This window comes from Falco peregrinus, chromosome Z (genome assembly GCF_023634155.1).
Source record: "Falco peregrinus isolate bFalPer1 chromosome Z, bFalPer1.pri, whole genome shotgun sequence".
Lineage (NCBI taxonomy): Eukaryota > Metazoa > Chordata > Aves > Falconiformes > Falconidae > Falco > Falco peregrinus.
Genome location: NC_073739.1, coordinates 76,363,883 through 76,377,083, shown reverse-complemented (window position 1 = coordinate 76,377,083; position 13,201 = coordinate 76,363,883). Strand labels below are relative to the sequence as shown.

Here is a 13,201-nt window from a genome sequence, read left to right as displayed (position 1 = left end):
GAACTTTGCAATCCTGCTTCTGAAGGCACAATCAAGTCCAGCAGCTGGAAAATAAGGTTAGACAAACTCAACCTCAAAATAAGGCAGTTTTGTAGCAGCAAGGATAATAAAACACTGGAAGATTTTGACAAGGTGCTTTTAAAATTTCAATGCAACTTCTGCACAGTCAACTCCAGCTTAAGAAACAACCAGCTTTTGTGTCTGAATTCATCTTGTTCTTCCCTTCCTTACCAGGCCTAGCAGAGCAGAGGGGTTCCTACATTGTCCTTAAGGCTCATGACATCCGACACTTTGTGTTTGGACAATGGCTTTAATCAAAGGCACATTTCAAGGTCTTAAAGTAGTTGCTAGTAAGCAATCAGGAAAGATAACTTTTTCCAATTTTTCATTTTCCTCCTTTCTGCTGAGAGGAGACCAGAAAGAACGAACATACGCTCTCAGGACTGGTTATGGAATCCTATGAGTAAGTAATTTTTTTCGCATACTCAGAATGACTCCTGAATTAAGGAAAATAGGAACTCACGGCTCTCGCTGCAGCTTGTGGATTGGTTTGTCTGCTGGGACTGTCTGGGCATCTCTCAGCTCACATATGCCAGGGCCTCACCTCTCAGTGACATCCGAGTTTCTCCCACTTAGTTCCTCCATGCCTGAAACGACCCCTTCGAGCCTCAAAATATATGAAGTCTGAAAGCTTCAGTTTCTGTTAGATGGGAATGACTGGCTGATATGTTTCTGCTCTTAGAGCTTACAGTTCACAGACAAATTATTGGTGGGTACGTCCAGCGCCTTCTGCTGCAGGCACTAACATAAGTCACAGTCCCTCTGAGATGTGGTAGTAAACACATGTCACCAGCAGAACCCAAGCCGTGGCGCGGAGGGAGGCAAAGTGGCTTCCCCAGAGCTGGGAATCAAATCCTGTTCCCCCACATCCCCCTCCTCTTGCTGCAGCTGGGATGCAGTAGCATCCCCCGTGAACAGCTGTGGGAGTCACTAAGCACTAACACTGACCAGATCCAGTTTCTTGCTCTTTTTTAGCTGTCTTCTGCTTCAAAACGCTCTCCTGAAGGATCACAGGAAAGCTCTGCTACACAACCATGCCAAAGTTGCTCAAGGTAGCCTGTACTCTCACAGCGATATGGAGCCACAATATTGTAAAATGTTTATTGCCCTTCTGAGCAGAAACGCCATCAAGTAGGCAGGGAGCAGGTATGGATTGCGAGAGACATTTTCCAGATGAAAGCCACCCAGTCAGAGCAGCCTTCTCTGCTTCTGCCAGTTGAAATCACCTCATTCAATATTCTGTGTTGTCTTATGTAGCATGCAGTTATGTAAATTTATAAATCATACACTAATTAGCACACAATTTCATATATTTAGTGACAGTGAAAAAGGAGGTTTCTAACTAACCAGGCTGTGCTCTCTCCCCCCTCAGATGGTACAAATTCAAACACCGCCTGGAGGTTGTATTTCAGAAAATCTCTGCTGCAACTTTTAGAGTTTAACCCCAGGCTCATGTGTGCTTTCAAGGGATATCTTTTAGATATCTCAGGATCAATCTTTCCCAAGCATAGCTAAGCCCTTTCCTTCCTTAACACCAAACCTCAACAGCTCATTGGATCACTGCAAATTTTGTTTTGCTTGTTTCTCCCTTGTCCAGATTCTTGCTATATCCAGTCTCACATTCTTGTCATCTATGTCTGCAACGTCATCCCTTGCCAGCAATTAAATCCAGCCCATGCCGGGGTTATACCGGGTTCTACCCTATCACCCTCCTTGTGCTCTGGCCTCCCTGCCTAGCTGCTCTAAAGGGGAGCAGCTAAAGTTAGGCCGTTTCCTTCTTTCCCTTATTTGTCAGGTATCTGTTGCTGCCCAAATGCAGGCACACTCTGCGATTTGGACACGGAGTGGGGACTCACATGCCTCTTACAGGAACCAGCACATGAAGACATTTTTACTCCAGGATATAAGCACAAACTTCTCCTTCATCAGCTTACTATATTTTAACAACTCGTCTCTACCCTCTGGCTCAGCTCCACTCAACCTATACTTTCTGTCATCCCTTGGTACAGTTCTGTACCTTGGGTCCTTTCTTGCCTTCACCTCCATCCTTTGTTCTTTACTTTTTAATTCCACCTTTTAGTCCCAAAGCATGGTGCAGGCTCTTCCCTTCTCTTCTCTTTTGTACTCTGAGACTTCTCCCCCATTTCATGGTCCAAAAGAGGTCTCACTCCTTCTCAAGCAAAACCCTGGCGAAGAAAAGAAGGTTTAAACCAGTATCTCATATATCTTAGCAAACTGGGGATTCACAATACGTGTGACATGATGATATGGAACATATTGTCAGTGGCAGAACAGACATCTGAGCTGGACAAAACAAACCAGAAGCTAAGTCAAATAACAGTCCGGAAGAATAAATGAAACCCCCATATAATGTATTCGATTAAGACCTCACATACATATATAAAGGTATGTTCAAGACAGGATTCAACAGCGTGACTGGAGAGGCTAGGGGTGGAAAGCGTGTGATTGCTACAGGTCCACTGCGTGCAAGGTGCACAAACGCAAGACCACCCAAGCACTCATCAAGCGTGTGTGTACGAGCCACTCGGAAAGAGCACAAGGTGAAGGCATAGGTGGGAGCCTCAGCTCCACAAAGCCTCGTGTAAAACACAGCCCGATGTGTAGCTGAAGCATATTGACGGGAACACTGGACAAACAGTCTATGGCTTGACGAACTCCCCAACCGCAGCTTCCTAATATAGGAGCTTAAAAGGACACTGTCAAGTGATTGCTTTTGCTAGTTTAATTTTTGCATTTCCTCTACTGTTTTAGCAGATGGAAAACATTCCCCTCCCAGTCCCAGCTACTGATTTTGTCCCTTCTTGTTTGACAATCATTGATTTTTTTTCTTCTAAGGCTATAAATGTTTTAATAACTTCAACTTTGTAGTGCCTCATGGCAAAATATCTTCGCTTGCACTGACTGCTAAACACTATTCCTAATGTACTGCTGATAATTAGAGTAACAGCCAGCATTACAAAAAATGACTTTTCACAGGGTCCACCAAATTAATAGCTTTTGTTTCTTCATCCACATCTCACAGTTAAAACATGTAGGTCTTCACCCATCAGATGTTCCAACCACCTTAATTCTAGAAATCTTTGCTGCATAAAGGTATGCCTCCCATGTAGCTGACGGGCAGCACCTTAAGCACAGAGCCCACAAACCTGACAATGTTCTTTTAAAAAGAGCTACTACCAAAACCAGATTAAAGTCAAAAGTCACCCTCAGAATTACAATTGTTAATGGGCAAAATGCATCCTAAGGAATCCTAAAGCAGTGAAATATTAGCACCCACAAAGAAACCAAAGAATAGAATGCTCCCACACAATGTTCTCAACTGGGTACACAAAGGAACCTTTCAAGAGATATACATACACATATTTTTTTGTTCTTTCAAAAGGTCAGTTAGCATTTATTAGAAAAGGCAATTAAAGTTTCAGTCAAACTGGAAAAAAAAGAGAAGCAATTGGACTGAAATCAGAGAAATGTTTCTTTATAAATACCAAACTTTAACAAAAACAAACAAAACCCTAAAAAACCACCATAAACTAGTTCCAAACCCTAAGACCTATGTGCTGGTCATTTCTTCATGGTTACCCACAGATTTCCTACTGCTCCTTGTACATTTTTCTCTTCTGTCCCCTCCCTTTCTCTGCCCTCTTAAAGAAACAGACTATTCAGCAGAATGAAAAAAACTATATCCCCATCTGCTATACTTGGGTCAGGGCACCGAATGTATCTTTGGGGCTTTAAGCAGAAATGTGTGCCTTTGCAGGCTCAGGGAGAAGAACAACAGGGACATTCAACAGCAAATAGACATATTCAAAAGAACTACAACACTTCACTAACAACAGGAGAGACCAAGCAGGGCCTTTCCACAGTAGTCATTTCCTAGTCCAGCAGTGCTGCTGCCCTCCTTTAAACTTCTCCAAGCTGCTGTTGAATTTCAGCTAGGGAGTACAGAAAGGGTGTCACCTAATTTGTGATCAAGACTGGGCCTGAATGAAGCAGCTCAGAGTAACCTGAGGTTCATCTTCCCCTTCATTCTCCTTTTGTTTCCCTGCTGTAAGAACGTGGTGCTGCCCGGGGCACATGCTTGATATCCTGCACTGATGCTCTCATCAGAGATGCACCGCGGGCCTCACTGCGAAGCCTGGCTAGCTCCTCGCAGAGCAGCAAACGTTGCAGAGGAGTGAACACGTGAAAGGCAGGCAGCAGCGATACCCCAGGGATCAGTACAGCAACTCGCTGCCATTAAGATAACCAGGGTTGCCTAAAGAGACTGTCAGAAAAGCTGTACTGGCCCACAAAGTGTTGTTTGGGAGCAAATGGCCTAGAACTTGCCCATGCTGGCTCAATTCTACCTTTCCCTTGCTGCAATTTTACTGTGCAAAATGAGTATTTTAGCCTTATATTTCTAGGAACATATGCCGGTGGCTACTGTTACAATAAAATATGAACACTGCATTGTGGAGAAAATGACCATTAATCCTGTAATCTGCAGTCATTTTTACCAATTCGGCATATTTCTTTAAATAACCAAGTACATGCAGTAGATGGAAGTGCATTTAAATAAACTGAAATAGATATAGCATGAATAATTAAAGCCAGCAGGGAAATGTGCATTGTGAGCTGCTTGTGGAAATAATTACTGATTTGTCTTATTTACAGTGGAGTCTGGATACAGGATCAAAATAGTGCAAGTTACTGAAAATGTCTTAAGATCATTCTTATACTACCACTACAATATATTTCATCTTGAAAAGTACATCAAACAGGTTTTGGACCATTACAATGTCTGACTGTGTTCTGCTATTTCAGGGTTAGGTTACCCAGCACATAAACTCTGTCAAATAGCACTGATTTAAAGAGGAAAATATTTCAGACAGATGCCTAGTACATCAACCTGCAGCATTGTCTATTAATGTTATTAGACACTGTATATTTGAGCTTACAATATACCCCTTAAAACCCCAGCATGTTAAATATTGGAATGTTGATCATAAAGTCACTGAAAAAAATACTAAAGTGCTTGTACCTTTATAACATGACAGGTTTTAAACAGGCTTGTTTAATTAGAAAATAATCTATTTTGAATGTGGTGGCTCTTGAATGTCAGGCAGCTCTTGTAACTGCTTTAGAGCTAAAAATCAATAATGAGATATACTTCTGATAAAAGGCTGGAAAAACTGACTTCAATCTATTAGAAAATGTTGTAGATTTTAGAAATTCTATTTTAGAATGATTACTTGGCACATGAAAGGATTAGAAAAAAAGTTAACAATGTCTGATTGGTCAACCCCACCAATGTTCTTGCACCATGATTACTAAACCCAAAATGAAACTGGATGCTAATCAGTTATGTGTTAGAAGAAGGAAGACAGGTAGTTGCCACTCAAATATAACACAAACAAATCAGCAATGAAAAGGTCCTAAAAATTCTGCAGAAGGGCTGTAGAACAATGAGGTGAATCAAATGAAGAAAATATCCTCAAGGAGCTGGCTCTCCTCTAGCTCATCTGCTCTGCTTCTGGAGCTTTGTGGGGTCTGGCTCCAAGACGATGGCCTGTAGCTCCCACGACGAGGCCTGTGCATTTTGTTCCTGTCGTAAGATTCTCTGCAGAGGTGTCCTGGGGCAGATATTGGACTCGTAGCTTCAACCAGGTCAAGAAGACAGGCTTTGTACCTGCAGAAACACACCAAGAAAATGGAGCTCCATTAACCGTCAGAACATCACACAGGAATTTAATCCAGTCATAATTCAGACTAGACCCAGATTTGTCTGATGGGGGCTACCACCACAGAACAAATTCTGCTGTATTGTTCCTATGAGGAATACCAACACAGAGGTAGTGAAGAAGAGGTGAGCAAAGCATGGGTGCTCAGGTTACTTCAAGCTGTTCTGTCAGCTTTTCCATTTCAGGTGTGTAATGTCTTAGTTGTACTCTGGAGACTGAGAACAGACTTCAGATATGACAGTCAAATACACTTAACAGGTACAAGGCAGACCCACACAGGTTATGGTAAAGTGACTTATTATACACATGCTGCACTTTTTTGAATAGGCCTCTACACTTGATTTAGTTTCCCAGGGATTCGAAAACAGCAGGAGACTTTATTATTATTGCCAGAAACTACACATGCTTCCTGTAAATCTCTGTGCACTATATAGAATCTGTCTGGTGGAAGCACTGAAGGAATATAATCTAAGCAAGGCAATACAAAAATCAACACTTGAGGCACCAAGAGAAAAGGCAAAGATGCTAAACATTACTCAGGCTGTCCTTTAAGTGTAAGTACGGATGTGGGGGGAGGTTGCGAGCCCATGCTAGCTAGTAACGCACACTGAATAATGGCAGTTACTTCAGACAGAGACTTCCTATTAATATTCACACAAGACAAGACCTGATCTAAATACCAGTACAGGATTGATCATTACAATATATTTTCTCCTGTCCAATTTTAAATGTCTTAACTAATACCATTTCCACTGCTTCCCCAGGGAGGCTGTTCTCCAGTCTAGGAGATATCACTCAAGAGTTTTACCCAGAAGTCCCCTTTGTTCCATCCTGTTGTTAGCACCAACCTGCCTGATGAAATAATTCACATGTTCAATGACTTACACGCACGGAACATTATTCACTGCACCCAACCCAAGGTATCAGCATAACTGGTCCGTTTCCATAGGGGCCCCCTCTTGCAAGCAGAAGGGGTTCATGCATAGTGTGAGGAAACATCTCAAGCTGTTTCCTGCTGTAAGAAGACCCCCTGTTTTTCCTTTCAGGACAGTGGGAGTCTAGGAAGACTAAGCAACTAGGTCAGTCAGACAGCTAGGGTAGGTTCCTGAACTCAGATGGGATGAAAAATTCTTACATACGAATATCCACAACGGTTTATTGGTGGAAAGATTCACAGCAGCTAATGTATCTCCCAGAGGTAGACTACGTCTTGTGCTGTCCAATAGCATCATGCAGCAGCAACATCAGCTAAAAAACCCTCCTTCCCTAAACTAGTGACAATATGCAAAATCTCCTCCATTAGCTCCAGCAGTGAGTGCTATGAACCGACCGTCATCAGAAACCTGACCACAACCAGGTTAAGTCTGAGACACAGAAATACTTCCTCCGCGCAAAAGAGTTAACTGAGGTACTGATGGGTTAATACTGATGTTAATGCCAGCCACGGGAGTCATGCTATGACTACGTGGAACAGTCAGCACTTTCGTTTCCTTCATTTTATATTGTTTCTTCCAATTGGATAGTCACCATCATTTATAATACAGTCTGACTTGACATTACTGCCTCGCAGGGCTCTCTCCTATATTTGACTACCTACAGATTTTTTTTTTACTTTCCTTTGGATGTATTAGCTTGCATTTCACCCAATCAGAAACACATTCTGCAAATTTATTTTTCACATTTTTAGCTTGCCTACATGTCTTTCTATTATCTGTCTGATTAAATCACCCCTAACAGCCAAAAATAAGTAACAAAGCCACAACGATAAAAAATAATACAGCTTTGTTTCAACTAGACCATGTAAGTGGCTAACCCTATGCAAATGTCATGCCTTACAGTTAGCCTAATTAAAACTTTTGGAAGAACATAGGGGGTTTGGGCAGCCAAGCAAGACCATTTTAGAGGGGTCTGTTGTTTGTATTAGCATTGAGAAAGTACCCTCTAAAAACTGAGGCTCCTTAAAGACATCTTTAACCTATGATAGAATAAGCCGCACTGATAGTGAGAACTAGCACACAGCTATATTAGACTTTTCACATAGAGAAAGTTTTGGACTAGACTCTATATAGATATACACAGATGCTTTGAACCCCAAAGAAACCCAGTTAACACATATACTGGTTTCATTAGCCACACCTAAAACTTCTTTTTTAGATTAATCTAGTCTAGCATACAAATGCTTATCTCCTCTGACTGTAGTGCTATCACAAAATTTCAATTTCTCCAGCAGCCACATTCAATCACAGATTAGGTAGGGGGAAACCAAACCAGCCAGTGCATTTATAGCAAATGTGCAGGCCCTAGATTTCAGCAGTACCTTCGAGTTCATTTCTTCTGCAAGTTTATCTAAGTTTTACAGCATTTCTGCTATCAGGAAGGCTAAATGATTTGGCAGATTACAAGCACAGCAAATAGCAAAGATTATGTAAAAGACCAGGTGTTGTAAATCAGTCTATTTGACACCGCAGTTATATATGCAATAAAGTGAATGAACTCTGCTAACAGAGCACCATCTGATAAAAAGAATGCTCCTTGCAGGTATTTAGTGTTTAATCCCATGATAATGGTTTGCCCTGGTTTGTCTAGGCAACATAGACAGCATCTGGCTGGAGGCAACAGAGTAGACCTAGAATGGTTTGAAGCTCACAAAGACAATTTTCTCACCATTTATTTGTATCCGAATATTTAAAGAGACACAATCAAAATTCTCAAATCCTGAAATGCAACTTTCTGTAAAACCAGGATGTGTATCCCTTGCATGATTTTAATAAGTGCGTAAGTAAAAAACAGGCTTTGTTACTATGACACTTAATGGCTTCAATAAAGTCAAAGCTGTGCTGCAGGATCAGGCACCCAAGTCAGGAGATTTCATACAGGAAAACTGATCAGGCAAACTTGCCTGGTGAATACTGAATGCTCTTTTAATACAAATTAACAATTAAGGGTGCCCTCATATTGTCCATGCTTCCCAAGGAGAAAAATTCCCAAACATTCTGCGGAAGTACCACACTGTACATTAAGCCACATAAAGAAATTCCTCACGTATAGATGTTCAACCAAGCAATCAAATGTCCCATCATTGCTAGATGCTTACACACATTTTCGTTGATGGGTTTTGCCTTTTCAACAGAAGGAAAAGGAGGTGGGCAACTATCCCTTTAAGGATAGTGACAATTCAGTCTGTCTTCACCTTTTTGATACACTTGCCAGTGTGCTGGGAAGTCAAGATCACTGCTGCAACAGACTGGAAAACAATCTCTTTTCTAAGCCTAGTTTTGACACTTTTCCCATGTACATTTTCTCATCTAACTTCCACGAGCTTGAGAGCCTGCATGTTTCATAATGGGAAAAGAAAATCTGTAAAGTCAAAAACCTTGGATTAGAAGTCTAACTATTTAGACAGCTAAAGCTTGGTGAAAGTAATCTTATCATAAAGTCTACCAAAATTGCATCAGGAAAGGGAACACAAAGAATTAGTGTATAAAGCATGAGGAAGGCAGGGCCACGTGCAAGAGGACAGAGATGCGAGTAGAGAGAACAGACAAAGGTAAGCTTTAAAGTTCTTCTTTCAATGAAGTAATTTAAACTTTGCTTTTAATGTAGTAGAACTCCAAATACGGCTCAGAGAGCAGCATGGAGATGTCCAAACTGTCTGAGAGGTAGGTACCACCAGGATCAAGCCAGTACAACTGGATCAGCGCAGAACTGTGACCTGGGTGGCTAAATACACCCTGATCATGCACTACAGAGTGCTGTAACAGTATTCCCTTAATCTCTTCTGTACAATTAACATGGGTTACGGGAAATTTGGCTCCTCAGCCACTAAAGTGCTTTTGGAAATTTTATTGGAAACTTTCAGCATTGGCTCCTAATTAGATAAGTATCTAGTAGAGTTTATAAACTCTTCATGTAAAATAATTTTGTAGTCCATCACTAAGGTAACAGGAAACACCATAAAGGATTGCAATTCAGAACAGCTAGTTAAAAGTTCACATTTAAAAGAGGGAAACTATAAAAATAAACACAAGCTGGCACCAAGCCAAATCCTTCCTTCTGTGGTGTTTCTGTTTCACTGCCTGCACAGTAGGAATACAACTCTCTATAAACATCTACAGGTGCATCTTACTTTGTACCATGTTTCACACTGAATGGGAAGGAAGGTTCTCTCATTTTTATGACAAACACACAAATGTGGCTTTTGCTCTGGGAAACAGAGAATAAGACCACTTATTCCCAGGATGGTTGCTGAGAAATCACCTGAAAAACACTTGGTATTCTGTCTAATAAAACTTGCTAGGCAATCAAAAGTTCAGACAGTCCCACAATGTACAGTACCTAAAAAATGGTCAGATTATGCAAAAGTAACGTACAGAGCTCATTACAGCACAAGATATAAGAGAGAATGGTGTTCCTGAAGGTAACCACAGAGCATCCTTGCATCAACAGGCTGAACAGTGATGTTTGTTTATCTATTTAGACATTTGGGATATGTCATTGAATTTTTAATGTTTGTGTATTTCCCATTGCTAGTAAAATACATTTCTTACATGCTACTCGATTTTTAGACTACACTATTGTATTTTCATACTGTGCAGCCCCCTTTAACTAATAATATCATTTGTTCCTTCCTGAAAAATCGCAGAACCCCAAACAAGTTTGATACTTGGAGAAGCAGGAATTTTCCCATGAGGCAAAATAACTAAACTTATTAGAGTCATAAATACTCTGGCAGTGAGATATATGTATATTTCTTTAAACAAGCAGTGTCAGATATTATTTGATCACTATGTTCAGTGATATCTTTTCATTTACAGTCTCTGAAAATTTATTCTTCAACCATAAATGTGTACAAAACACACAGAATGTCTCTTCTGCAAGGTGATGGCATTTCAACAAAGCATACTGGCAATACGGTTTTGGAGATTAGTAGCCGTACAGGCTTACTTTATTTAACTGTATATACCAGAGGAAATAAAAAGGTTTATTTTTATACTCCTGCTTATATTTTCAACATAAAGTTCAAAGTGATTTACTAATGTTACATGAATTGCCTTTGAATTACAGTACAGTATTGTACCTAAGTACAAAGCCTAACACTATTTTGTATTCATAAAACACCACCTGCCTCCGAGCAGTTTACAAATGCTAAACACAGCGAAAAACACATTCAAGGGGTAGCGAACAGACCCATTTTACAGAAAATGAAACTGAGATTATTGTGACTATAAAGCAAATATCAAATCCTTATTTGATTGGATCAAATAACAAATAAAAGCAGAGAAAAAACAGATGCAGATAAGAAGTGGCCTCAGCAGCTGAACAACCCCAAACCTGAAGACACCACACCAGTGATACAACCTGAGGTTATCTGGAAAAACAGCTGTGATGACTGATCATCCACCCCCAAGTTAACCCTGGCTCTATGGACAAAGGGCAGAACTCTACCCCAGTTAAAGAGTCTTTATTCCTGCACCCGTAATTGTTGCATTAGGGAAGCTAGAGAACATCCTTTCAACATCCCTATACCAACCTGTTGTCCATAAATTTGCTTGATTCTTTATTAACCCACTGCTTATACAATGTCCTGTGACAGCAGGCTCAGGAAGTTCACTGTTACTGAAGGACATACTTTTGTTTTCTGTTCTAATCTGTTATCCTGCTAGTGCCATCAAGTGCTTTTTATGGATTGACTGCAGTTAGTCTCTCTCACATGGTGGGATATGATGAAAAACTGTTCCACATTCAGCTTATACACCACTTTCTCAATTTTGCAAAACCTGGTCATTTTCTTATTCAGTCTTTTCCTATCCAAAGTCATAGCTTCTTGGTCTCTCCTTTTATGGTAGCTGCTTCATCCCTTGATCAAATTAATTGCCCTCTACACCTTTTCTAGCTTCCACTACGTCATCTGGAGAGACAAAGACCAAAAGCACACATCAGAACCAAAACGCAGCATGCATCCACAATCTTTTGTGAAGCTCTAGGAAGCTTCGAATTTCATAAATCCTCATCAACTGCTCAGAGATCAGTATCATGTAGGCATGGTGTTGATGACTTCCGTAGGTAAATCACATTTTCATCCACTCAATTTTGATCCCTTTTTGGAGTTTGTTGCTACTGACATGGCATTTGACTATCTGAAAGGACTTAGTATCATACACAAACTTATCAGGTCACCCAGGAGATTTTTGCTTTTCACTTCTTACTCCAGGTCACTGATGAAGAACCAGTCCAGTGGGTTCCTGGGGGACCCCACTGCTTACTCTTCTGCACCACGAAAAAATGAACATTAAATCCCTTTGCCTGCTATCATTTAATCAGCAGTAAATCCATAGAAGGATTTTCCTGCAATCCTGCAGAAACTTGATTCCTTTAACAACCTTTGGTGTGCAACCTTGACAAAGGTTCTCTGAAAATCCAAATGCATTATGTCCACTGGTTCTTCTTTGTGTCCCTAGACTTCTGGGTTCAGGATCCACAGGTCTGAGCTGATGTCTCAGATTCTTTCTTCTCTCCCTCCCTTCTGTGTAAGTATAATCCAGGTTTTAACCAGCATGCTATTTGGTCAAGCAAGCTTCAGATGAACATGCCAGTGAACATGAGAGACTGGTTAGACAGAAAATGAAGGCTGAGAAAGACACACTGACTTTGCAGTCACTCCCTGGAAGGCCACAAGTCAGGACAGGGGACCTTGCCTGTCATGTGTGAACTGCATCTTCAGTGACCAAAATATTCCCATGTACTGACTCTCAAGATAACAAAATCAGAAAAAGAACACAGAGAAGTGCAATTCTTGAGGCTGAAACATCAAGAGAATGTGCAAGATTAAATGAAGAATCAGACTAACTGAGCCAGTTAGTCTGAGATGCCCATTTTACTTTCACGCAGGTTGGGACTCAGAGCACACACTTCACTGTGGGATACAGGAGGAGGCAAATTTAACAGTGCTATGTATGTATTTAAAGCAACTCCAGGTTAGGATGTATTTCTTGCCTGGAATGGGTGTCTATTTTCCAAAGGCATCTCAAAGTTTCTTAATTCTTAAAGAAAAAGATCAGACTGCAGAATACTTCAAACCAATTAAAAAAAGACCTGGGCCTTTTATTTAAAATGCATCACACAATGTAAAACAGAATATATTTACACAGTGTCCTCAGCAAGAGCCTCCTGGAGTGCTGTAAAACCCACACCCACGTAATAGAGAGCTTACAGTATCAGAGACTTTTAGAGAACTCTCTGAGGTGGTATTCACAGAATCATAACCTAGAGAAGGAAAAGACTTATTAGATCATCCAGCCATCTCCCTGCTGATTGAGAACTGTTCCCTACAGTGTGCTTCCTACATCCATTGCTAACAATCAGCCTCTCGCTATTCTCCTTGGGAAGCCATTCCACAGCCA

The 13,201-nt window shown here is 40.8% G+C and overlaps 1 protein-coding gene across 3 annotated transcripts in view; it reads right to left on the bottom strand.

Moving 5' to 3' along the window:
- Positions 1 to 2,411: 2,411 nt before the first annotated feature.
- Positions 2,412 to 13,201, bottom strand: part of KIAA1328 (KIAA1328 ortholog) — a 180,429-nt gene continuing 169,639 nt past the window's right edge. For all 3 annotated transcript variants that reach the window (XM_055790826.1, XM_027784792.2, XM_055790827.1), the window contains one exon: positions 2,412 to 5,749. In XM_055790826.1, coding sequence (XP_055646801.1) covers positions 5,536 to 5,749 — 214 coding nt within the window. In that variant the 3' untranslated portion in view covers positions 2,412 to 5,535. The remainder of the gene's footprint in view (positions 5,750 to 13,201) is intronic.